Below are 27,109 nucleotides of genomic sequence, written 5' to 3'. Positions count from 1 at the left end.
CTGATTATGAAAACAAGATGTATGGTAAGACCATGCAGTCTAGATTAGAAGATCTCTGAAAGCAGATCAGTTACAGCAAATTAGAGAAAAGAAGCTGAAACAGAAAGAGAAACTGCAGAAACGGAAAGAAAGAGAAATGCTGGCACACATACCACAGGAGGGCAGATTCAGGCAGAAATAGACGGTGAGTGGAAGAAAAAGTCAAGATATCAATGATTCTAGGAATTGCACTATATATCGAATTGTTGATCTCTGTTGCCTAAGTTTATTTTGGGACACACAATATTGGGGAAATAGTATTGAAGTCAGATCTATTCTATATCTAATCTATTACAGTGAGCTGCCTTGAAAGTTTGAGTTGTCTCAGCTTCTTTTAGGTTTGTTTTCTTGATGAGAGGAAATGAAAACAATAATATGGCCTGTTAACACAACCTAAACACTTTTATTTCTTATTTACAAAGTATTTAATGTGTATGTGTATGTATCGAGATAATATAAGGTGTCAGTAAAAATGATCAGAATCCCAAACGGGATCTCTTCTCTTCAGCCACGTCTGCCATGCCAGCATTTGTATTGAAATACAACAAATAACATGTTTATGTGAACATGTCCATTATCTCAAATTCAGACAAAAGGAATGCTTTTTTTAAAAAAAAGTGTTTTATTTTATTCAGAAACTTAAGGAACAATATGCAAATGATTTCAGTTTTAAATTTAACAACCATCTCATATCAAAAAGGATATAAAGTGCAATCAACTTACATAGAAGTACAGTAAAATAGTAAGTTAGTTCTCTTTTATCAGTCAATTAATCAGTCAATCAATCAATCAGTACTTTTCATACAAACAAGTGTAACAATGCAAGAAAAATGCTATCCTAAGAGCAAGGGTAAAAACTCAAAATAGAATAATACATTTAATCAATCATTAAATAAGTGAAAAACCAAAAGGTAGGATAAAGAAAAACAGTTCAGAATTAAAAAGGTGGGTCTTTGTGGCGCCCAGATCTTTAGGCCAGCTGATCCATAGACTTGGATCATAATAGAAGGAGGCCTCACCCAGAGATTTTGTTCTAACTTCAGGAATAATTAAAAGACCACAACCTGAGGACCTGAGGGTTCATAGGGTAAAAGTAAAACTGATAAATAGGTAGGACTGAGACCATTAAGAGCTGTGTAAACCAGTAAAAGGATCTTAAAGTCTTAAGCACACGGGGAGCAAATGCAGACTTTAAAATTGGTGTATCTGTGAAAATGTAGCTGAAGGTCACCAAAACTATTCTGTGTGCAATTTTACTTTTTTTTTTTTACTGTTGATGGGAACAGTACCTTTACTCATTCGTTGCTTTGCATGCTGTTTATCGTCGTGACTTACTGCCTCAGTGACTAAAAGATGTTTGTGTGGACCAGATTTATTGCATGCTAGGGATGTGTTTTAGCTCTGTCAAAGTTTTTCTTTAATATTCTAAAAATCACCTCTTATTTTCAATCCATCTGTGGGAATATGTGGATTTTGTGGGTGTTTCACCTGCAAGTGTCATGCTATCACATATGATTCCTGGTTAGTTTATCATCTCTGGGTTCCTTTGTCCCTCAGCCAATAAGGTGTCTCTACGTCGTCCGGTGGAGTGATCCACGTGTACAGTGGCCCAGCTCTGTTTCCATGGACACCAGGATGCCGTCAAGTTCTTCATCTCTGTACATGGCACGCACCAAATCCGTCTGTCTGCTGATGTAATGGAATATCACAGCCTTACTTTTGCTCTGAATAACTCTTATTAGCCAGGGTTAATTTTCAAGCTGGAATTTGCTACCAACATTTTAAAGGGACAGTTCATCCCCCAGAATCAAAAGCACATATTTTCCCCTGGCTTGTAGTGCTATTATCTGTCTAGTTTTGATGTGAGTTGCAGAGTTTTGGAGATAGCCATGGAGATGGTGCTTGAAGCCACAAAAAAACAGTGTCGCTTTCCAAAAATCATGACCCAGTTACTCAAGATAATTCACAGACCTTGTTGTGATCTGTTTCATGCTTTTCTATTACATAGAAAGTAGTTATTATGTGAAACTGCTCACAACAAGTTTTGTGGATTATTTTAAGCAACCTGGTCATGATATCTGTAAAGAGACGTTGCTGTTTGAGTTTTTCAAATGTATTGTTTTGCCCTTTGAGCACCACAGTGCTAGTGCCATATAGATCCATTGTACTGGAGAGAAGGCAGACATCTCTAAGTCTGATATACACCAAAACAATCTAAAGAGATAAACAGCAGGGAAGATCAGGATTTTTGACTTTGGGGTGAAGTGTCCCTTTAAAGCAGGGTACATCTGTCTACAAACTATAGTGAGATGTTGGTTTGGTGTCTACGGATCTGCTCCAGCAACAAAAAAACTCAGTTTGGGATAATCTCTTTCAGCCAGATAATATTATAATATTAAATATACAGACAGGACATAGACTTAATAAGGCGTTCTTCATGACTCCTTTTTTAAGGGACCAGTGTGAAAGATTTAGTGGCTTTTACTAGTTAGCTTGCAGATTACGAAAACTTTGTCTCACTCTCCCCATCCAACTGTGGCGCAAAACTTGTTGTTAGACACTAATGAAAATATACTTATGAATATTGTATTCAGTTTCTGCTGAATTCTACCAATAAATCCCTGTAAGTCTTACACACTGGACTTTTATTATAGTACCATCCTGTGACACACATCTGTAACTGACTACATTCTCTACTCATGAACCTATGTAAGTGTGAGCAGCCACACCTGCACATAAGCCTGACACCACACACACATATTTGGTGTATCTGTGTGATACAGCCAGTAGCTGAGCTATGAGAAAATAGGGGGGAAAAAAATTAATTATGTGGCTACATGTTGATAATATACCAACATTATGATCTGTGGTCTCTTTTAAACAAAACAAACAAAAAGTAAATGTAAAAATGAATGAGCCCAGTTATTATGATAATAATAACGATAATAAGAATAAGAATAAGAAGAGTAACTTAATGTATGCACCACCTTTAAAAACAGAGTTTGTGCTTTGGAAGACAAACCAAAAGAGCATGTCAATAAGAACTAGAGAAGCAATTTCTGAAGAAATTGCGGGTGTGAATGCCACAAGCTGGAGCCAAACTGCAATGCTGCCTTGAATAAAATGAAGTCTGAAAGATTTGAATGTTTGAATGTTTGTTGAAAGGCTGATGCCACACTGAATTGCTGCCTTTTTAATGTAATGATGTTTGAATTAGGTAGAATATTTTAATTTTTGTTAGAAAGCTGATGCCACACTGAATAGCTGCCATGAAAATGCAATAATGTTAGAATTATGTAGAAAATTTGAATGTTTGTTAGAAAGCTGAAAAAAATAAATCTGAAGAAAGAAAGAAGGAAACAATTTTACATGAAGCAACTCAAACTTTGAATTTATTGACAGTTAAAAAAGCCTGACTAAAATGTCCAAGGTGGGCACAGAAAGACACAGATAGACAGAGAGACACGGACAGACAGGCAGAGCAACAGAGAGAGACAGACAGACAGACTTTTTAAACTGATAATTTCAAACACCTTGACCTGCTTCAGGTGTAATTGTCTCTCTATGAGGTTTTAACTGCTAAGAACTCAGGCTGGTGGAATTGACCAATCACCTGTGTGTTACAGAACATTCAAATTTGAATACTGAGAGGACCAAACTGCTGTTGGTTAAATCAGCCAATCGCCTGTGAGCAATGGCACATTTTCTTTGAAATGCGCCAAACAAGGCAAAAATTGAGAAAACGTACCACTCCAACTGCAGCCATCTAATGAAAAACCATAATTGTTAAAGCTAAAAACTGCATATGGTGAACAAGAGGATGAGATGCCAGACACGAAAGTGTAAATTTTATTTCTGTGGTGTGAAAAATGAGGCCGGTAATGCGATGGAAAAAACAGGGATCATCTGCTTTCTTCCAGAAATGGTGGCTCTTGCTTAACATGGGAGCGAATGGGGCGGCTGATTGGACTTGTTGTCCTTTTATACCCTGCTCAGTCTGTTTACTTCACTGGTCCCACCTCTGTGACCGGCATGTCTTTTCCTACAAATTGGTACACAATTTGTGTATGTAGAGTGAACAATGTGGCCGTAGAAGTGAGTTTAAGAGAAAATTTCTAGACGATTTTAGAGCTGCTCTCCACTCTAGTGATGACATCATCCACTCTAGCTCTAACGATGACACGCAATACACACCCATTATAAGGGGTCAGCATTTCGACTATGTAGCTTAGTAAATTAGTAATGAATAAATAATATGTTTTCTGCCATGAATTCATTTACATTTGTCATCATTTAGAAGTCATTATTGATGCAACTGTTATCATGAGTCATCTCTGCCCTCCAGTGGTCACAGTGACAGCTTTCTGAATCAAATGACATGTTTCATTAAAACTGTGTGCAACAGGCTTTGAAGCAGGCCTGGTGCCATGAGGGGTTTCATGTGGGCTTAGTCCCCTCAGTTGTATCCCTTGCCCCACTGCCATTTCAGCTTTATGTATCATTAAAATCAGAAAAATTATTTGCTGAGATGCATGAGACTATCACTTAGCTGTTGATAAAGGACAGCGCTGTGTGTGGTGTGTAGGGCCTGTGTGTGAGAGGGAGAGAGCGTAGCTGCAAACAGCTCTTCCTACACGTCTCCCTCTGCTCATTTTAACTGAGAATCGTTCACAAGTTCAAAAATATACTTGGCGCTCTGCAAGAGCTCCTTTCTTATGTAATTGCACTGATGAATAAATGTAGTCTGTGATTTTGTAACAATAGCCCTATGTTGTTGTTTAGTCTTTCTGGGGCTACTGCACAGTTAAATAAATTAATTCTGTTTAATGAAAAAAAATTAACAGTCTCCTCAGTCACACGTCATCCTGGCGCCTGGCCTACTTCAAGATACCTTTTCTCCTGTTTGGTTAACTGATTAATCAAGAAAATAATTGACAGTAATCGACAATGAGAATAATCATTAGTTGCAGCCCTACTGTTGAGACAGTGAACACAATACCTTTCAGTAAGTGTCATATCTTTATCTAGCCACTTTACAGGTGACTAAAGTAACTGAACTACCCACTTTAGCTTGAAGTGCTTCTCTGTGACGCAGCAACTTGCTGACATTGGGAATTTGAAAGAAGCCTGAGTAATTTTCTTATATCCCAGCTAAACATTGCACTAAAATATGTCTTACCTGAGAAAAAGGCAATGCAGTACCAGAATCCTGACCCACATTTGATCAACACAGCCTAGTTTACAGTTTGAATAAATACAAAAATGTGAATATTGTGCACCATTTAATGTCATTATGTAGAATCGTGTCCCTGACGTTTTTATCTCAAATTATACATCTTTAAAAACACAGAAAAAATAAATGCAAACTTAGTTTTAAAAAATGTTAACTATGAACATTTAAACCCTGTGAACTGAAGTTGGAGCTGTTTTTTTTTAACACCGGAAAATGTGTTTCTCTAAGTTTTTGGTGGAAACTGCACCTTTGTGCTTGCTGTGCTGAATGTTTCTCTGGTATCACATCTGTGTTGAATAAACCATATACACAAGTAAACTCGACCTTGGTCTGATTGTGTTTCATCTCTATTCATCAAACTTGTCCTGTCTGCACTAGATCAACAGATTCACTCACCTGTAAGTGGACTCATTCCCACCATACATGAACCCAACAAGGGTGGTGTCATCTGCAAACGTCAGGAGCTCGACAGACTGATGACTGGAGATGCAACTGTTGGTTCTTACCTTAGAGCACTAATGCTTTTGTCCACAGGGGGATCCAAAATCAACAAAATATCCAAGTTCCTTCTAGTAGCTTGAACTACTGTATAATAACCTTGGTGCTAATTAGGAAATGTGAACATGATAAACATGCTTATGGAGGTATGTTTACCAAAGTATGTCTGACATTGTAAGTATATCTGCATTTAGCATATAGCGCTGCAGAGTGCAGCCTCAAAAAGTCAATCTGTAAGTCCTCTCTCTTGTTTATCTTTACTTATGTAAAAGATGAAGTGCATGAGGTTAATTCTGCCTCAGAGTGCCTGCAATCAATATATTGTCTTGGCCGATTAGTGAGGATACCCTCTCAAATGTTGCAGTTAAATAACATGTTTGAGTAAGAGATGACTTCTTCACTAATCTATAGAAATCTTCAAACGCCGCAAAAGTATAAATGTCATCGATACTTTAGAGGTAGAATCAATAGAATTTGTCCGAGCTGTTCATAAATGCACCAGAATTATTGAGTCACGCTCACAGGACACAAAATAACAACATTTTGGGTTGGTATAGCAGGCAAAAAGACTGAAAGAGATTATGCTCATGAGTTAATACATTCCCATTCATTCCCATTAATATCAGACAAATAAAAACCTGATAATGATGTTCTGGAGGAGGTTGAGTTTTATTTGGAAATCTGACAGGCATGGCTGAACAGTGAGCTCTCACCTTAAACAGAAAAAAAAAACAAACTAAAAAAATCAAGACAGCAGCACTACAAGTAAACAATACTAGTGTTTGAGAATGTCATATTAAACATAAATCGACTTGCACACTTTATATGTACTCGGGTCATTCACACACGCACACACACACGCAAACACACACACAGTCAACTCCATGTCAACATGTGGACATCCTCCATTAATAATCACACTACATCCAGAGGAATTCCAAGCACTTTGAACAATTACCCACAGTGCAATTAATCTAACTATACACAGATAATTTATATATTTTGATGTATATAGGGTATTCAATAAACAGTATTCCATTTAGACAGTTTCATTAAGTCAAAATCTTCATAACTTTTCCATAAATAGTGAAAAAAATATGTCTTGTCAGTTCCTCACCACTGTGATTCAAAAATGGTCCCAGAAAAGAACATGAAAAAAAATAAAACACTAATGTGCACGATTCTTCAGCAGTCTCAAAACAGAGAATGATCAAAACCACCAACAAAAAAACGAAACTCAAAGGAGGGGGATGGGCAGAGGGATAAACGTTGATACTCACACTCACAGCACAGACTGGTTACTACATTTACAGGGGATGGAGGGACTCTGGATCACTGTACAGGTTAAGATCAGACAACAAATCAAGCAGACTGTCCACACATCATCCCACAACAACCAGTACATCTTCATGCCCGTTCTGTACGCACAAGACCTGACACAACTGGATGGCTTTAAACAATATGGATAGATCACATCTACTGTGGACACAGCTGTCAAGTCGACCGCCAACATGTTTCTGTTGCCATCCCATCCTGTCAGACCCGCGGGGTGTAATGGAAGTAGGTGAAAATCTCCTATTTGTTCTTGCTGCTTTGATGTGGAATGAATGAGATGGTGTTTGATGCAGACACTTATTTTGTAGATAGAATGAGGGCCACGATAAGGCCGTAAAGCCCCAGCACCTCAGCGAAGATCAGGATGAGGATCATGCCCACGAAAAGCCGGGGCTGCTGGGCGGTGCCTCTCACGCCGGCGTCTCCCACAATGCCAATGGCGAACCCAGCCGCCAGGCCACTCAGGCCCACACTCAGACCGGCACCGAGATGCAGGAAGCTCCTGGCGAAGAGAAAATTTATACATTGTTTATTATTCCAATAATACAATTATAGATAATATCTGATTTGACAGTTTGTCAAAGTTTTTTTCAGATGTACTTTACTGGAAAAAATAAATGAGTATTTGATGAGTCAGAACTGCTCCTTGTTTTCTATTTGCTTTTTTGTCGTTATTAATTACAGTCAGCAAAGTCTCTTTGGTTTTTGAACCTTTTGTTGGACAAAGGTAGAGTTGCAGCAATCAATCCATTATTTTTTACCAACCTCTTTGATAATCAAACTTAAATGAACTGGTTTGAGGGTTTTCTTAGAAAAAAAAAGGGCAAAACAATGATTCAGCTGGTGTCTTTACTCCTCTGACAATAAACTGAATAATTTTAGGTTCTGAGGTGGGGCGCTGCAGAGGACTCACAGGCTCGCTCTATCAACAGAGCCACCAGGCCACCCAAAACAAGACATTTGAGGATGTCATCTTGAACTTGGGAAACACGCTGATCAATATTTTTGACCATTTTATAAACAAAACAAAATATCGAATGAGAAAAACGACAGAAAAAAATATATAATAAATATTGGTGCAGAAAAATTCTCCAAATATTGCCTACATCTGTATCAGCAGATATTAGCCTAATATCAGCTATAATAATACCTGATTTGACAGATTATGTCAAAGCACTGAATTTGAATTCTTTGGCAAAATGCTCTATAAAAGCCAAAGTTCATTTGTAAGGTATTTTGTTGTATTTTACTAGAAAAACTAACTGAACATCTGACAAGTCACAACCGTTGTTTGTTGTTGTAATTGTGGTGTTAGATTTGGTTTGGTCAGAGCTGTGGAATATTAAATCATCCATTTCTGCTCACTACATCTGAGCCCCTTACCCTCAGGTGTGCAGAAACTACAGGTTATATGAACTTTAAAAAAAAAACCAAAAATGTGAAATCATTGGTTATCCTGTCTTTATCAGCCATGAGAAGCTGGCAATTATCAGTTATCAGCATTGGTTGAAAAATATCCATGTGTGCATAGTCCATAGCTTTTGAGCACACAGAACTGGGGTCTCTGTCAATGTGACGTGTGGTACAGGCAGCTTTTCTCTCACTCTTTCCAGATCAGTGGATCAGGATCATGTTCCTATAGGTTATAAATATGTAAACAGTTCCTTTGAGCTTCTCTCTCACTATATGTCCCCGGATCTCTGGTTTAAATGTTCCTATAGGTTGTACATATAATTTGTTGCTCCTGTAAATATTTAAATAGTTGGCTTGATCTTTTCCCTCCCTTTATATATTTTCTAATTGTCCATTTCAATGAATAATTGTAATTTGTATGACTGCAATTTATTTTTCACATTTTTACCAACAGGTATGCATCCCTTCATTAATACCAGGAAAAACAGTGTGTTTTCTCTGTGAGACAGGAAAAGACACAAAACTTAATAGTAATTTCTTATTATATAGGACTGAATGATCAGTATGTTTGTAATGCAAGTTTCCTAAGATCTAATCTTGTGTTCCTGTGTTAACTTTATCTAATTATATGTCAAATACGTCAAAACAATCATCCGAATGGGGACACTGCTGCAAGCACAGGTTTGGAGAGGTATCTGTGACCACTGACAGGAACACAGCAGGAGTTGGAGTAATTTGGGAAGTGGTTAGAGAAGCGAGGTTGGGACCAGAAGGTCGTCAGTTTGGCGCCCTTAAACCCAACCTGTTCAGTGGAGCTGCTCAGTGATAAACAGCAGATAAGACTGTGGTTGTTGTGGGCAGCTTCCAGGTGTGAAGGTGTAACAGTGTGAATGTGATCAGGGGATTCCTGCAAAGGAGAGTATCACTCTCAGTTAATGTTCCCTGTGTAAACTGAGGTTAAAAAATAAATAAATAAATAAATAAAATTTAGACTGAAGATGTGGAGAAACAGAAATCCCTTTCAATTGTGCTTCCATTATGTGTTCCATGTTGTAATATATATCGTATTAATTTATATTAGGACCTCATCATCTTCCAATTGTGAACAAAGGAGATTTTTTTTACTATACCAGGGTTGTGGGTGGAGGCGTGGGAGGGGATACCTTGTTCATTTTTATTTTGTTTTTTTGGGCTGTGTTTGCCATGTGTATTTACTAATGTAAAAATGGCTGTTTTGCTTGATATATGTATTAAAAAAACAAACCTTTACAAAACTAACTAACTCTGAGTAGTTTTTGAGAAGAATACTTTTTGCTTTAACTCAAGTGTAACACCAGTAGGTTTATTTGTAGTTGAGTATTATTTGAGTAATGTAACAATTGTATTTAAGTACAGATTTTCTTTTCATTCTCAATTTTCTTCTCTTTCCAACACCGGCTGCAACTGCTGTTTCACCGCAACTTTATAAACACTGTAAACGCATCGAGTTTTGTTAAAAGTGAACAGGACTGCTTTAAAATCTGCATTAAACAGTAGTTTAAATGAGGCCCATCTGATGGTTAAGACACAAAACATCCACCTACATCGGTTTGATTCTGTGTTCACGTCATAACTCTCTCTTTCAAGCCCCAACTTCAGGTTTGATGTCAGTATAAAATACAGGCAAAATGTGAAAAAATATTATCAGTAAGTCAAATGTGTAAATAAAGATAGATTTAAGTGACCCCAAGAAGAACATCAGTACATCAAGGCTGCTACATATGGCATGTAATGTGAAAGGGTCATTAATGATGCCAAACCCTCTGATAAGTAAATAACTGTTAACTGTCCGCCCAGTATAACGCAATGAAGAACTGGACATAGCAAATTTACCATGAAGAAGAAATGTTAACATTTAGCAAGCTCAAGTCCCAGATGTTTCTCTTTGGAGTTGATCAAAACAGATAAAAACCATCAGTGTTTACGAGTTAAGGAGTTTGATGGTTATGTGTATGTGCATGTGCATGTGCTTCAACCAATATCCATACAAACTTTAGCAGATATAAAAAATATTTCTTAATTTACACAAATAACATGAGCAGAAATGTTATGTAAATGTTACATCAGATATTCATCTTACTTGTAAAGGGAGACTCTCTCAGAGATGTTGTTTGCTATCAGCACGGCCACCACCAGCCCGTAGATGGCGATGATACCAGCCATGACCACGGGGATGATGGACTTCATGATGAGCTCTGGCCGCATCACAGACATGGCAGCGATGCCTGTGCCGCTCTTTGCTGTCCCATACGCTGCTCCTAATGCTGAATAAGAGAGAGGAGAGTTCCTGTTAGTTCATCTGTCCAGTTCAGTCAGTGTTAACTCTTCATTGACAAATGATAGCTGACACACAACTCAAACCAGACAAGATGGATTCAGATGGAGCTACGTGAGAATGATGAATCCACTTGATCGATTTCAATTCTCTTCCCAAACATCCTGGCTCTCAGATAGGGCTGGATATCAATACCTTCAAGTGGGGCTAGGCAATATAACGATATATCAATATCATGATAGGAGACTAGATATTGTCTTGGATTTTGGAAATTGTTATATTGTGATATATGAGTGTTGTTTTTAAAAGCTGCATTATAGGAAATGTCATGTCATTTTCTGAACTTACCAGACTGTTCCAACTGCTTTATTAATTTCTTTTACCCACCAAGTCATTATATCCATATTACTGATGATTTATCAAAAACCTCATGTTAATATTTTGTGAGAGCACCAATTTTCATCCCTACAAAAAGAAATAAATATTGATAAAAACTATTGTGGTTTTGTCCATAAAACCCACCCCTTTTGTTGGGTAGTCTAATCTATAGCAATGCAGCAAAAAGCATATTCAATTACTTCATCATATATTTTCATTATTTGAGAATTTATAGTATGTCATTCTAGAGAAAACATGTACATCAAGATAAACATTATATTGTGGCATACCCTAAAAAATTCAAGACGACATAGTGAGAGTCAAATTATTTCTTAATCCTGTTTTAATTTTGCCATGTATCACACATATGAAGATAATTTTAAAAGTCAAGAAAGTCGAGGTTTGTCATAAAACTGTGACTGTGAAGAAACATAATTATAAAGACTATACACCCTGAAGTCAGACAAATGATGTCATGACGTCCTCCCTCCAAAAGTTAACATTAGCCATTGAGGCCATGATGCCTGTGCGTTTTTGCACCGGGATGTAGTCACACAACAGTGGGTCTTACTTGTTCTCTCTTCATGGTTGTTAAAAGCACCACAGTTAATGTGTAAATAAGCAATGCCGCATTTTCTCCAGCAACTTTAACAGCTCTGTACCTAGAAGCACTTTCCTTTATATTCTGGGAGAAAAAGGCCAAACAAAAGAGGAATCCTAGAAAATTCTCCAGAAAAAAAAAAATTCTTATCCAGTGATATTTTCTGTGGTTCTTATTTCCATAAAAAATATAACATAACTTATGAATACTTCCATTTTCAATGCATAATGGACTATATCAGCACTGCATGCTTTCCCACGGTATCTTGAAAGGCAGTACATTTGCACCCCATAGATAATGAATAGGAGTAGAAATTTCTGTCCAGTGGGTCTTTAGCCTTACACAGACAACAGCTATGAGATGACTGATGGAGTGTTTAGTAAGTATCAGCTTTCCTAACTCCTTTCCTAAATGTTACATCACTGTTCCTGCTTGATGCAACCTGGACCGACTCCACTGTGAACAAACAACTGTTATGACACTATAACAGCACCCATGAAGATTTTACTGAGAGGCATAATATCCTTCTTATTAGCTCTAGTTCTAGAAGACCAAAGTTTGTGCAGGATAGTCCCAACTAGGGTTGAACAATTACTCAAGATATTATCGAAATAAAGCCAGGTGCAATGTGATACAATTTTTTTTTATGAAAGGTAAAATGTGTCATAATGTATGATAACATATGAAGCCTTGTGGTGCTACAGAGACGACCTGGCCTATAAAAATTCTTCTACTCTCCAGATGTAAGGGAACAAGCGTGTTTGGTACATGCTGATTTTGGAAGCCACTGTGAAGAAAAGTGGTAGCATTTCCTCTGCCATAACCAAAAAATACGACTTCAAAAATAACATATTCTAAATAAAAACCTCCTCCTGCTTCATTTTAACTGTCTAATGCTAAAAAAAATTGCCTGGGAAAATGTCAACAGGCTCGTTTCATCTAATTTCAAGAAGAATCCCATCTGGTGGCAGACAATAAGACAAACTATATAAAAATAGCAGATTTTCTTAATAATGGTTTTGTTTCCTAATGCAGGTCATATTGAGGCATCAGTAATGAACTGAGTCTGTGAGAATCACAACTTTCATTTTCTCTGAAAAAAGTTATGGTGTGACATTTATTTGGGTGTATAACAAAGAAACATGTTTTCTTGCATGTGGAGAACAAGATTTAGAGGCCTGGACATATCTGTACCATTACCGTACTTCATTATTATGCTGTTTTGCCAAATGTTTTCCTTTATCAAAAGAATTGCCGATTCTGAGATATGGATCTTGCACTTGGCCATACTGCGATTTTGATAATGTTTCAATTAATTGTACAGCCCTACTTTGATTAAATACTAGCATCAAACTAAATAAATAAAAAATACACAACACCTCTTTCAGTGCCTTTGGGAGAAAGAAAAACGTCCTTGGAACACAAATTAGGATAATTTATTTTTCTTTTATTAACCAAATGCACACAGTGCTGATACAGGAAAAAGTCACTCAACAGCCAACCTCCAGCTGTTTGGTTTTAGTATTTTAGAAACCTTATTTCAGGCAAGACAGTAAAGACTGAACTGCGGTCTTGAATAGCCACTTAGATCTTTTTCTTTACTAGCTCTGATAGTTTTTATACTATAATTAACAAATAATGCATTGTTTTAAACATGGGGTACTAAAAAAGTATTTAAGTATTGCTACTTTTGACATCCTTAATCCGTTAATTTCTATTTTTACTACCTTGAACATAAAATTTAAAAGTCAAATGTGGCAGTCACCAAATGAAACAACTCCACAGTGTTACTTGATGTCATCATCAAATCATCAACGATTTCCACATTATAGAGATGATTTGCATCTGAAGGAATGAGCATCACCCGATTGATTTAACCTCCCCAATAAATCTTTGTAAGAGCACGATGCACGGTATATTCTGACCAGAGATCTTTTATTCTCTGTCTGACAGATGGGTGTATCCTGCCTCGGCAGCATGCTTAACATGACAGGCGGTGAATGAATGGATGGATTTTCCCTTTAATTTCCCCACACTGATGTTGCGGCCTTGATACTGGCCCTGCTGTAAGACGATGGGAAACGTGCTGGATATAATCTGAGAGCAAGAATTGTCTTTATCTTATAATTCATGAAGACCTGGATCGTGCTGGACAGTAAAATGACTTCATTATGACAGATTAGAGATGGCCAGACCGGGACAGCTGCCACATCAGTGAGGGTCTGCGTCACCAACCAGCAGCTACCATGAAACAGCATTGCAGCTATGATATAATTTGATATATGATATGATATAACCTTTCTCAAAAAGAAGCTAGATAGTTGAAATGTTAGCAGTGACCAGAGCTGGTGGTCAGCAGCTTGATGTCAGTGCAAACCTTCCCCCGCCTCGCCTCTGCCCCGCATCCCTGGCAGGTGTGTATGAGCCGTGACCGACTCAGCTAATACCGACACCGTCTCTCTGAGGACATGCCTGTATTTTCGTTTCTAATACCATTACAGGACAATTCAACATTTGGCTAAGCTAACTCGACGTTGTTAGTGCTACATTTACATAAACGGCTGAAATGTCAGACGAAGGAGCTGGTGTAGTTACCGCTGAAGACCATGGCCGCAGAGGCTCCCATCACAGCGAAGAAAGGCGAGTACTCGGGGCTCTCCTCAGTCATTTTCGCACTTCTCTCGGGCTGATACAGCTACAAGGCAGACTATCTTCTGTTGTAGGTTTCCCCCTTTCCCACCGTCAGCTTTGGACAGATTAAAACGCTGAGAGGGGGCGACAACGTAGCTGCCAGCGAAAGGACCGGTGTAGAAGAGGAAAATGGCGAAACGGAAAAAGTCACATGATCAACCATTGCGGAAAGGTCCATTTTTGTGGACATGGGGGTGCTCAACACAAACGGACTAGAAATATTCAACTCTTGTTGTTTGTAGCACCGTAAAATGTATTGTAGGGATTTAATAGTAATTTCTACAGCACAGTATTTGTCACAGCAGTTTGTAATACCCAGTTTATGATATGAGTAGCTTGTACAGTATGTGTATTGTGGTATGTTCTGCTGCAAGTGAACTGACTGCAGTTGAAACGGTCGTGTCCAGAAGGGGAACCTTTGTTTGCGAAACTCTCGTGAGATTTGTAAGCGTTGTTTCTTAATTGTGCACCTTGTACAAAGCAATTGTGTTTTATAATGTGACAACACCGTGGTCTGCACAAAGACAGAAAATACTTGGCTAAGGTCATAGGAAGATCATAGTGTGGGTTAAAATAATCACTCTCGCGAGATCATTCGCGGAACTGGGGTTGCCTCCAAAACACGACCCGCTGAAACGCTAGTACCCGCTAGATGCTGGCGTATTAATTTTTAGGTATCAAATACATAGTACAATCAACCATAAATACTGTGTTAGCTCTATAACTTAAAAATATAAATAAACAGAGTCATCTAAAGGTGAACAGAAAGCTCAGTAACACAGTGACCATATCCTGCGTAATCCATGCATCCTCACGGCAGTATGTGTATGTTGTTTTCATCCTGGCATAACCTGGCAGGGAGAGATTAATTTGAAACATTAGACTCAGTTTAGGAGTCAAGCAAACTAAAACTGGCTTGATTCAGTAACCTGGAGACCCATCCGGCAGCTGCATTTGTCAAGGTCATACTGTAAAGTGGATGTTTCTAATGTCACCTTAAAGGACATTTCACCTCTTAATTCACCTCAGAATATTACATGATTCTGTCGGGCATATTTTGTCTCTAAATTATTATTATTATTATTTACCAGGTCATATTTGAACATTTTTCAGTGTAGATTTCTAGAATACATATTTCTCGCAGTGCCTATTGATGGTTATCAAAGATTATCATGATAGGCTTCAGCCCCAAATCAAAATATTCAGTACTGTGCAAAAGATTTAGACAGGTGTGAAGAAATCCTGTAAAGTAAGAATGCTTTCAAAATTATAAAATGTAATTGTTTATTTTTAGTAATTTACAAAATGCAAAATGAGTAAACATAATAAAAATCTAAATCAAATCAATATTTAGCGTGACCACGTTTTGCCTTCAAAACAGCATCAATTCTTCTAGGTACACTTGTACAAAGTCAGGGATTTTGTAGGATCATAGTCAGGTGTTTGATTAGCCAATTATACCAAACAGGTGCTAATGATAATCAATTTCATATGTAGGTTGAAACAGTTATTAATTGAAACAGAAACAGCTGTGTAGGAGGCTTAAGACTGGGTGAGGAACAGGCAAACTCTGCTACCAAGGTGGGGTTGTGGAAGACAGTTTCATATTACAGGTCATACACCATGACAAGACACAAGATAGTTATACTGTATCAGCAAGGTCTTCCCCAAGCAAAAATTTCAAGGCAGGCTTGGGTTTCAATGTGCTGTTCAAGCTCCTTTGAAGAAGCTCAAAGAAACGGGCAATGTTGAGAACTGCAGATGCAATGATCAGCCAAGGAAACTTAGTGCAGCAGATGACAGACACATTATGCTTACTTCCCTTCAAAATTGGAAGATGTCCAGCAGTGCCATCAGCTCAGAAGTAGCAGAAACCAGTGGGACCCAGGTACACCCATCTACTGGCCAAAGAAGTCTGGCCAGAAGTGGTCTTCATGGAAGAGTTGCAGCCAAAAAGCCATACCTCCTGCATGATGCATGCATGAAAATATAGGATCTGGGGTGCAGAAAAATGGCAGCAGTTGCTCTGGACTGATGAGTCAAAATGTGACATTTGACAGTAGCAGAATGTAGCAAGACATTCAGAAAACCTCAAGGATAATTATATTGGAAGACAAAAGCAAAAAAAAAAAGAAAAAAAACAACTTTAGACAGTTTTTAACGTTACATCACCTATCCTCCATGACACCAGAAATTTGTTCACGGCAACACTGAAGCCAGTTTGCAAGCTGAGGAAGGGCGTCTGCCTGAAACGTCCATGCATAAATAAACAATTTAATAGGAGTTCTGTCCTGCTTCACTGCAGCCACATGTCTTGCTGAAATTTCCTGCACCAAGGCAACAAATCCTCAAACTTTACAAATGAATGTACAAACGATATACAAAAAATGACTAATTCAAAAACAGACACAAACATCGTAAAAAAAAATAAATAAATCATTATCCCACAAGAGTTATGATAAAGTAGTACATGCTTTACAGAAATTTTATATTGACTTAATAATAATCAAGAAGCCAAACAATTGTTTCAGTTGTAGCTATAGTCTATGCTGTGCACTTAGTCCAAATAGAAAATATATGCACATCATTGGAGTACATTAATGCTCTTCCAACTTTAGAAGCTCTATTAATTTGTTTCAGATAGGTTTGACTCCAACAGTATTGACCACAATACTAATTTTACACTCAGCATCATTTTAAAGTTACAACAATAAGTTTTTAACTGGTTAAGAATGCTATGTTATTTAATACTGATGCCTCTATACAACCTACATAAGTCAAAGTTACAGTGAGTACTACATTAGCCAGTTAAAAAGAAGAAGGAGGAGATTTTTACTGAGATAAATTTATGTTTGAGGTTATGTTTTGTGGCTATGGTAGTGGAAATACTATCTCTTGTGTCCACAGAGGCCTCCAAAATTAACACAATATGAAAGTTGCTCGTAGTTCTAAATGAGAGGGATTTGTTGAACCAACAACTCTGCAGTCACACTGATGAACATTAAAAACAAATTTGATTTCCTTTTACCTTTTCTCAGTTTGAAGAGTCAAACTTCATTTGTCACAGTGTTTTTATTATTGTGAAAGCAAACATGACTCATTTTAAAATGTATCAGACCCACAGCATGCTTTTATTTATGTTTTCTTCAAACTATAAAATAAAGGTTGTCAGGAGAGTTTTAACAAGTCTGCTAACATGCTGATCACATTTCTTTAGAAACTTAATTTAATGAGTTGATTGAACTTAGAACTCTGTACAGAACATTCATTCAACTCATCATTTCAAGTTCTTTAAGTAAGAAGAACTTATGTTCATATGTTCTGAAGAGCTGTGTGTAAATTCTAAAACTTGCATGATTTTTGAGACTTATTATAAATTCTCTAAGATGGTGTCTTATCAAGTTAATTTCTTCTATTATTTTCCAGTTGAGGTTGTGGTCTATATTGTAAGCCCCCAAAAGGATTCCACCAATCATTTATATTCAGTTTACCAAGAAAGAAACACCTGCAGCATCTGAAGTTCAAGAAGATTCCCTTGAATCTCCAGTACAATCTTATACACGACAGATTTCTCAAGAATGAATAGTAAAAACCGAGCAGACAACTGAAAGTATGTGCTGCACACACATGACTGTCAGCAGCCTCTCCAGTGCTTCTGGTCAGAGCTGCTTCATGTGACCTGCTCCTGCTTCGTGTGTGAGAATCATTTCTTTACAGTTAGAGGAGATTATGCATTGAATCGAACTTTTAGATGATACAGCAGATATACTTTCTTTTGCTTGTCTGCCTCTGTTTTGAAAACCCAACATAAGTTGAATTATTTTAATATTGCAGCCAGGGCTTCAACTAACGATTATTTTTTCGATTAATCAATTAGTTGTTTGGTCCATAAAATGACAGTGAGAGGGTGAAAAATGTTGATCAGTGTTTTCCAAAGCCCAAGATGATGTTTCAACTACAACCCAAAGAAATTCAGTTTGCCGTCGCAAGGAACCCTGAAAATATTAACATTTGAGAAACTGAAATCAGAGAATTTTAATAATTTTTATTTTTTTTAAAAAAGGCTCAGAACGATTATTTTATTTTCAAAATAGTCAATAATTAATTTAATAGTTGTTTCATAATTGATTCATTGTTGCAGCTCTAATTTCAGCAATCAAATAATCAGTTATTGGCTAGATTACAGAATATGTGTTAAATTGTTTGTCCAAGGTGTGGAATTTTTCACTTTAACGATGCCTCAAGTAAAAACTGGCTCAACCCACCTTACTCTCCCCTACAGCATGTACATACAGTAGGTGCCAGTTTATTAGGTACACCTAGCTAAAACAAAGAGTCTGATACAACAGTCCTGCAGTAAACACTGATATCATTGAAGGAGGATTTACTGCAGCACTGTTGTTTTTGACTACATTAGTTTTTGCTTGGTCCATGATTTTCAAAGTGGGAGCCACCTGGAGGAGCCCAGCAAATTTAATGCTATATAATTTATAATGTATAAATACTTAAAATGGAATTATAATTTCATTAATAAAAGTAAAGAAAAACATTGTTTGAAAATTGTTTTTGTTTTGTTTACATTTAATGTAATGCTCAATGGATAATGTACAAGAGGGGGCCCCAGTCATAAGATTATGCTATTTGAGGGGGGTCTTGGCATGGAAAAGTTTGAGAACCTCAGAGCTAGGTTTGCCTGATAAACTGGGAACATACTGTGTATAGTTAAACATTTTATTTTTAGAAGAAAACCTACAGGAATCCGACTCTTAATGTTAACGTTAGTGTAGCCCAATTGCTTGTACTGTTTTGGTGCAAACAGTTGGTTATCGAACAAATTAATACACAGTATACATACGCAGTGATTTAAAGTACCAATATAACATTATACAGTATTATACAGTTTCCTATACAATCTGACAGTACCAACATCGCCATCTGCTGGCTGATTTTCAGACCAGTTAGGATATCCTGATGCATGTCTTTCTCTCTGTAAATGAGAGCTCTGCTAATATACTTAGACACACTTTCATTATAAATGACAAACTGTGAACGTAAGAACAGTTCATTACAACACTATTACACTACATTCTGCATCGGCCAATGCTCAGTAAAAAGGAAATTAAAATGTTGTCAAAAGTCTGAAAGTGATGTGTAACTGAAAACATTTCTCAATATTTCCTTTATGTTATTTCAATAATTCAAGAAAAGAGTGTTGCGAGGAATCTGAAACATATACACAATAAGGTATCAGAAGCAAAATAAAGCCAAGGTACACAGGTTACACACTGTATTTTAATGAAAGATTAGGTTAAAATAATACACTTTAATGAAAGAAGCAGAAACACAAACACATGTAGGATCGATCTCATCAGCATGAAGTAAAAGTGAAGATATCCCAGCTGTGCAGTGGAAACTCTAGATGTGAACCCCAGACCGATGCTTCTCAACACCGTCCAGCTTAAGACATCTCAAAACACTCTCACTCTCACACACACTCACACGCGCCCACACACACACACACACACACACACACACACACACACACACACACACACACACACACACACACACACACACACACACACACTAAAATGCATACCTACAAGCAGAAGACACTCATACTTCAGATTTAAGAATTTTTGCAGGAGGTTTTTGCAGACTTTAACATTACTAATTCAACATCCTGATTGCCTTTGGCAAAATATGAACAAGTGTTACCGATCTTAAAATAAAAAAAAATGATTTTAACTGATAAAAAACAAGCCCTCCCACTGCTGTGAGCATTCCCGTACCCTTGCATCACTCAAAAATGATCTATGGGTTAAACAGGCCTAAACACTAAACGTGCACCATAAGGTCAAAAGGAAAACCCAAACACCTACATCCATATGTAATAAGGTCAAATTATTTGACTTGCTCTGGCCTCGCCAACCAGCAGAGCGTGTTTAGTGGTCGCTGATAAGGGTTTCATCACTCAAACACACGCTTTAAAGTCCAACATGCACACGTGCCTGTGTGACTACATCTCCCAGTCGTTCACACACAAACCCTGCACTCATTCAGTCCATGTCCCAGCACAACTAGCAATTGGGATAGCAACATCAGCAAATGTGTTGTCGTGGTCGCTGGAAAAACATGAGGAACAGAAAAAGATAAGGCGTCACATGCTATATTTGGAAAAGCCGTACGAAGTGAAAGTGGTGCACAGCGATGGCTCATACACGGGATGAGGAAGCTACACTGGAACCCTTTTAGGTCGAGGGGATGCAACTTTTGAAAAAGTCATGAAGAAAGATGAAGATTTCCCTCTCAGTCCCAGCCGTTGTCCTTTATCATGTGGGACAGCTCGATGATAAACTTCCCCTCCTTGTACTTCTGACTCAGCTCAAAGGCTTGTTCCTGCAGAGCAAAGATGCAGGCCAATTATTAGAAACAGACTCATACCATGGTTATATACCACTCAGTACTAACTTAAGAAAAATATGCACAGACATTCCAAAGGTGTCATCTTCTAAACTATAATATTCTAAAATAAATTCTAAATTTCATTCATAGTGTTGACATTTGAATATTTGAATTCTAAATCAATATTTGAGTGCTACACAGAAATTAGAATAGAGATAGAAAAGTAATGAATAAAAAGAAAAAAAATCTTCCTAATAGATGAGGACAGTTGTTTGTGGTCCTTTTACTGGTTAGTGAATTGGCCCTGAGTTCATCTGCATGTGAGCAGATCCAGCCTGAGACACAAGTGAACTAAACACCTGCTTAGAGCCCCTGTGGCCACCAGAGGGCCCCTAAGAGAGTTTGAAATGTTTTTTGTGATATATTACTGACAATGGTCATCATACAAAAATACAATATAATGCTAATGGGCTGGCTAGCTAATGCTACTGGTTAAATAATTCCAGCTGCCTCTGTCAGAGCTGAATATCCTGAATACTGAAGTGAAAATTAAAAGCAGACTTGAGAGTTTGCTACTTATATAAGATTGAAAATCATATAAAGGTATAAGTATGATGTAAACAACACAGCTAAAACTAATAAAATGCATAATGGGTGTGTTAGATTTTCAGTACGGGTATGAATGATTGAGCATTAGCAGTAGTCAACAGCTGGGAAAAAAACACTGGCAGACACAGGGTCTTATTGGGGAGATACTTTCACTAGCAAACCCATTAATTTGTAATCAGAAAGTTAATTTTTGTGACCCAGCTTGACCACAGTGCCTGCGTGCAGAGCATCACTCGCCATAGATTTTGAAATAGATGGTGAAAAAAATAACAGAATATAAAACTTGAGGGTGATAGACTTGCGATTAATCAGTTATTTGTCTCTACTAATGTTTTCATGGAAATGAACCATTCCATTAAGCATAAAACTGGTTTAATGGTGATCAAGCCAGACTTTTATTCACAGGGAAACACACTTACATATTTCCAGCCCAGTGTGGTGTGACAGTTTTCACAGTAGATGTCGGCTACTGCATGAAGTCCCGTGAGCAGCAGCCTCTCCTCCGCAGGGCCACAGCCGACGTTCACCCTGAAAACAACGCAGTATTGTCAACCAGCAGCTCCTTTATGATTCACAGAGGGCTTCAGGCACTGTAAAGAAACTACTTTCCTGTATCATCGTAACTTATATTTGGAGGGAAAAACAGCTAAAATGAAACAGTCAAGGCCTGGTCATACATGCCAATTAATGAGCATGGCCACAAATTTGAGTCCTTTCTTTATGTTGAGTTCTACTTTCTTAGTTTCACTAATTTCCTGGATATCTGTGAGATTTTAACTATTTTATTTGAGCCCATAGACCCTCAACAATTGAGCCAAGATAGCCTAATATGGCTATTATACACGGGTTCAATATTAACTGTGACCCTACAGCCTGTGGCTACAAATAGTTACTCAGTGGGCATCAAATATCATATTTAGGTGGCCCCTTGTAGCCTCACAGTTTTATCCCCATACTGCAAGCCTTCACCAACACAATGTTACAGTTTGCACAGATATCCTGATTCCTCTAGTTCAATATTCAACAGTACAGATATGTCAGGGCTACTAAAGTATAGCTTCATTAAGCCTTCTCAAACTGCAAACACGATTCTTACAGAAGAACATAAAAGATCAACTAGGAAAAAACGAAGCGGCAACAAAAATTTAGGATGTGAAAGGAAGCAGGAGTTCAAGTGACTATGACACATCTAATGACGTGATGTACTGCAGTGCATGCCGGCAGTTTCCTCAACTAGCTGTAAAGTTTTTAGATACTGGAAACAAATCCATCAGGAAACACCACATTACAATTCAAAGGAGAAGCGAACCTCACAAGTGTCATAGTTATGGAAGGCTGTGTTAAGTTGTGTTAAATTGCCTTTTCTGTTTTCTTTTTACATAGATTTACATTTATGGGTATGAATGGGTGATATAGCTGAACAATTCATTACAATAAAATGTTTAGTTTCAGTCAACGTCGATATCACTGATCATTTTTAAGGCCTTTTTTTATAAAGACCAGGAGAAAAAGGTTTAATTTAACCACATCATTTCAAATTTAACCGCCTTACTTTGAATTTCACCACTTTATTTCTCAAGCCACACAAGAAATACAGTTAACAGACAAAAAAAAAAAAAAAAAATCACACTCCTCTGTCACTCCATATGTGCTTTCATGGTGGTGATATCACTATTGTTTTATTGCCCAGGCCTACATTTGGGCCACAAAAAATGTACATCAAATTTAGGGTGCTTCAAAATATTAGAGTCTAAATTCCCCAAAACTGTCTGTCTGAACTATCTCTGTAACCAAATCACAAACATTTAGGCTTTTCTATCTCACCACCTTTTGATAACTAATGTAATATTTTTTCACTTCCATTCACTGAACCTCCCCTGAAACTGTTTCGAAGGCCCCCTGGGGAGGCCCGCCTCCCATGTTGAATACCTCTGAGTTACATCAAGTGCTAAAGTTATTTAATGGGATCACATCTTAGGCTCACAGAGAGCCTGTGTATTTCTGACCCACTAACCCAGAGGGAGCGCGACTAAAGGGAACTCACCCCACTTCAAGGTCCACTCCAGAGCAAATCAAATTATCTGTTGACAATGTGGTTTGTGCAAACATGTCTGATACTGGGAATTTGTTTTCAGAGAGAAATAGACTATTTTAGAAATGGCATGCTGAGAAAACAAAGAGGTCATAGACTGACCAACTTTTTTCCCAAGACCATCTTAAGAGACCACTAATCTAGTCTGGAAAGTGTGTTCACAAAGTAGTGTAAATACAAAATAATACTGACAAAAAGTGTTATATACACACACACACACACACACACACACACACACACACACACACACACACACACACACATATATATATATATATATATATATATATATATATATATATATATGTATACTGAAGACACTTTTAACCTGTCTACACAGTGATTATGGAGATAGAAATATGACCTAAGATAAGAATAGCCATATTTGTACAGTCATTGTGCCAACATTTAGTAAGTTTTTAAAATAAAATACTCACACAGAGTTGAAGAGGTATGCTCGGCCCTGACTGCCTTGGAAAGACTAGGAGACATGGAGGAAAAATGAAATCAGAGAAAAAAAATGCCATGCATGTGTATGTCTCCACTTGACAGAAGGATCAATACAACATTATATTAATTAGAATCTTTCCAGCTTTACAAATTGTTTCCAAAATGTGTCCTAACTTTAGGAGATTGCTTGTCTGTTTATAAGTCAGTCCAGTTTTTCCAGTTGAGCTACTGTGCACTACTGTGTGATGTCAATGATTATTAATAACATAGAGTGGCAGGCTGCTCACCTTGGAGATAAGATCGTCATGGTTGGCCAGGTGGGCGCGGCAGTGCACACAGCTGTAGCGACGGTGGCAGGAGTCCAGGTAAGCCTGGAACGTCTTGGCCTTTGTCAGCTTCACCATGTCTGAGGAAGAAGGAGAATGGTATTATGTTGTTCTGCATGGGTTAGTGATTTATTGACATATAATGTTCCATTTCAGAGCATTATTTTGTTTAGCCATTTCAATTATAGTTCATCTCCTTCCATAGAATCTGGCAGATTAATCTATTTTGAAAGTAGCAAACAATATGCTTTAATTTGATGTATCTTTTTATTGTCAATGTGCAGAGACCTACTCAGTCAGCAGTTTTCCATTAAAATGAGTCCCAGGTGAAAAAGCACTGAGAATTGGTTGAAAAGTTATTTCACAAACTATTTGAAGACATGTTTAGATGATATTTCACTTGGGCCTTCACTTAGAAACTTCATCCCAATGTCTCAGTTGAAAGCCAAAAAAGAAAATTGGCTCACAGGGAACTCAAACTTCAGTTTCCTGAATGTAAGTCTTGTGTTAAACCCATCACCCATCCACCAGACTACCACTACTACTTTCTTTTCAATTAACTTCTTTGTCGCTCTTTATACTACATCCAGGTATATATAACCTGGAGTAATCAAATCATCAAAGCTGTAGCCATGATGCCCAAGTTAGGGGTCAGCAACCTGTGTCTCTGGAGCTGCCTCTGACTCTTTTGCCGTTGTCCAAACATTTCTTTTTTAACATTTTAGTTTTCATTTAGTTTTGAAGGACTAAAGTGGTTCTCCAAATTAAAACTTACTCAAAAAAAAAAAAAAAAAAAAAAAAGTTTTCATATTTCATCAACTAAAATGTTCATCATTGCATGTCTACAGTTCAGCGTCTTTTTCTGTAAATTCCTTTTCCTGTAAATTCCCATTCTAAATTTTGCCACTGGCTAGTCTAAGTCTCGCTAGGGTAGCTATGAATGCCAAATTCATAAAAAGAATAGTCTCTGGAAAATAGAAAAGAGTTGCAGTTGTGGCTCTAGACAAATTTCTTTTCTTTTTGGCCAAAAAATGTCTCTTTTGATAGTAAATGTACTGTATGCGCCTTGGGCTACAGCAATGAGTGCTACTTCTTTATATTACATCAAGAACTTCTCCTATTGTTTTACAGGTATTCACATAATTCATCCATATTGAAAATAGTAAACGATATGCTTTATTACAGGTCAATTAAAGCATTCTAATGTCTATTATAACAGATCATTGCTATGTAAAACTGTTCTGACTATAGACTCTGGGGGAACAATGAAATCATTGTTACATCACTAAATTCATTTGAAAATTAATATTTTGTGTCAAATTACTGATTTGTTTTGGTACATAATCATGTAACAAGCAGGCTAATGTACAATTAATGCGTCAATATTGTAAAATAAAGCCACAAAATCAGTTTAAACCTAATATTTTGTCACATACTTAATACTGACATCAATTTTCTTGTCACTGTGCACTGACCGACCTATAAACAAGGTATCATTTGACAAAAGCATGCAATTTTCTCATGAATTAAGAAAATTATTTGAGACTAATGCTGGCATACAGGTTAGGACACTATTTACCAGCTTGCTTCCTGGTTCATAATAGTTTGCACAAACAACCGCTTCATTAGATGCAGCCAGTTAACCCAAATTGAAGCCTCTGCAACGTGTGCTGCGCCATGTCTGCACTGTCCAACCCTGGTGACCGTCTGTCAGTCTAAATAATGACACACATGCCCTAAAACAAACGGCCTGATGCATGTCAGCTAACTACAACACAAACTGGCCACTAGCTCGGACCTAGCTTGCGTGTTAGCTAGCTGGTTAGCTCCAGCGTCACCACACACACACACACATACATACACACATAGCAACAGCGCAATGCAGGATATTCTCCCGTGAGTGTCGTCTCACCTGATAATAGCGGAGCTTTTCACAGTCTACACCGCGAACCAATGTGACTGACAGCCGAAAAGCATCCAACAAAAGCAGGTTAAAGCAGGTGTGCGGTCGGTTGGCAGGTCTGCTCGCTCCAACAGTCGACCACCACGCGCTGACGGCGGCTCGGACAATAAAGCCAAACACAGACAGACAGACAGCCTCTGAGCCCGTTTACGCGCGCCTCCTTTTTAAACTCGAAACAGCCTTCAAAGTTCCTCCACGACCTTCGTCAAAACACGAGCTGGAAGCTGACAATGCTGGCAGGCGGACAGGCTGACCGTGCGGTGGCCCCCGGCGGGAGAAAAATGTGGTTTGTTTATGAAAACACGCAGAGGAGGAAGTCTGAAGAGTGCAAAACAAATCCCCGTCGACCAATCGGAGCCCGCGGATGACGTTAAGAATGTGGGTCAACCTATCAGATTCAACTTCACAAGAGCCCTTTATGGCTATCAGTTTGATAGTCGGTACAGTGCCATTAATGCTGTTAGTGGGTTATCGAGCTATTATTCGAGGGCCTAGATCCTGTTCTGCTGGTGGATTTGGGATAAAAGTCCTTGAGACAAACTGATCAAACGTTACGCACTGTAGAGAACGAGTGTTAAGATTTAGAAAATAATTAAACTTTAATCATTCTTTTTATCCTTGGGCAGGAAGGATGTGGTGGTGGTTTGTTTGTTTTGGTTTCTTGATTTATTTGCATATTTACTGACTTGAGGCTGTGTGTGTAGGCAGGCCTCTTGCATGGAAGTGCAAATACCCCAGCACAGCACCATCCACCATAAAACA

At 37.8% G+C, this 27,109-nt stretch overlaps 2 protein-coding genes across 2 annotated transcripts; both read right to left on the bottom strand.

Annotated features, from left to right (window-relative positions):
- Window positions 1-6,420: 6,420 nt before the first annotated feature.
- Window positions 6,421-14,645, bottom strand: atp6v0ca (ATPase H+ transporting V0 subunit ca). The gene is made up of 3 exons (XM_084744342.1): window positions 14,407-14,645; window positions 10,638-10,821; window positions 6,421-7,607 (listed from the first exon to the last, which is right to left on the bottom strand). Exons 1-3 carry the CDS (start codon window positions 14,477-14,479, stop codon window positions 7,403-7,405), a joined length of 462 nt encoding a protein of 153 aa, XP_084600468.1. The 5' UTR covers window positions 14,480-14,645; the 3' UTR covers window positions 6,421-7,402.
- Window positions 14,646-19,776: 5,131 nt separating this feature from the next.
- On the bottom strand, window positions 19,777-26,664 carry ypel3 (yippee-like 3). The gene is made up of 5 exons (XM_084744628.1): window positions 26,297-26,664; window positions 24,346-24,464; window positions 24,046-24,089; window positions 21,936-22,044; window positions 19,777-20,901 (listed from the first exon to the last, which is right to left on the bottom strand). Exons 2-5 carry the CDS (start codon window positions 24,460-24,462, stop codon window positions 20,812-20,814), a joined length of 360 nt encoding a protein of 119 aa, XP_084600754.1. The 5' UTR covers window positions 24,463-24,464; window positions 26,297-26,664; the 3' UTR covers window positions 19,777-20,811.
- Window positions 26,665-27,109: the final 445 nt, after the last annotated feature.

Source organism: Lutjanus erythropterus, chromosome 19 (assembly GCF_056507025.1).
Source record: "Lutjanus erythropterus isolate fLutEry1 chromosome 19, fLutEry1.hap2, whole genome shotgun sequence".
NCBI classification, from domain to species: domain Eukaryota; kingdom Metazoa; phylum Chordata; class Actinopteri; order Lutjaniformes; family Lutjanidae; genus Lutjanus; species Lutjanus erythropterus.
The sequence above is the reverse complement of the archived record's forward strand: the minus strand, read 5'-3'. Positions and strand labels throughout refer to the sequence as shown.

Excerpts from the sequence above, each read along its gene's own strand:
- atp6v0ca (XM_084744342.1), bottom strand. The coding sequence starts at position 14,479 with ATGACTGAGGAGAGCCCCGAGTACTCGCCTTTCTTCGCTGTGATGGGA. Across the intron at positions 10,822-14,406 it reads TGCGGCCATGGTCTTCAGCG|CATTAGGAGCAGCGTATGGG; the intron begins GTAACTACACCA and ends TCTCTTATTCAG. Across the intron at positions 7,608-10,637 it reads GAGAGAGTCTCCCTTTACAA|GAGCTTCCTGCATCTCGGTG; the intron begins GTAAGATGAATA and ends TCTCTTCGCCAG.
- ypel3 (XM_084744628.1), bottom strand. The coding sequence starts at position 24,462 with ATGGTGAAGCTGACAAAGGCCAAGACGTTCCAGGCTTACCTGGACTCC. Across the intron at positions 24,090-24,345 it reads ATGACGATCTTATCTCCAAG|TCTTTCCAAGGCAGTCAGGG; the intron begins GTGAGCAGCCTG and ends CATGTCTCCTAG. Across the intron at positions 20,902-21,935 it reads CCACACTGGGCTGGAAATAT|GAACAAGCCTTTGAGCTGAG; the intron begins GTAAGTGTGTTT and ends TTTGCTCTGCAG.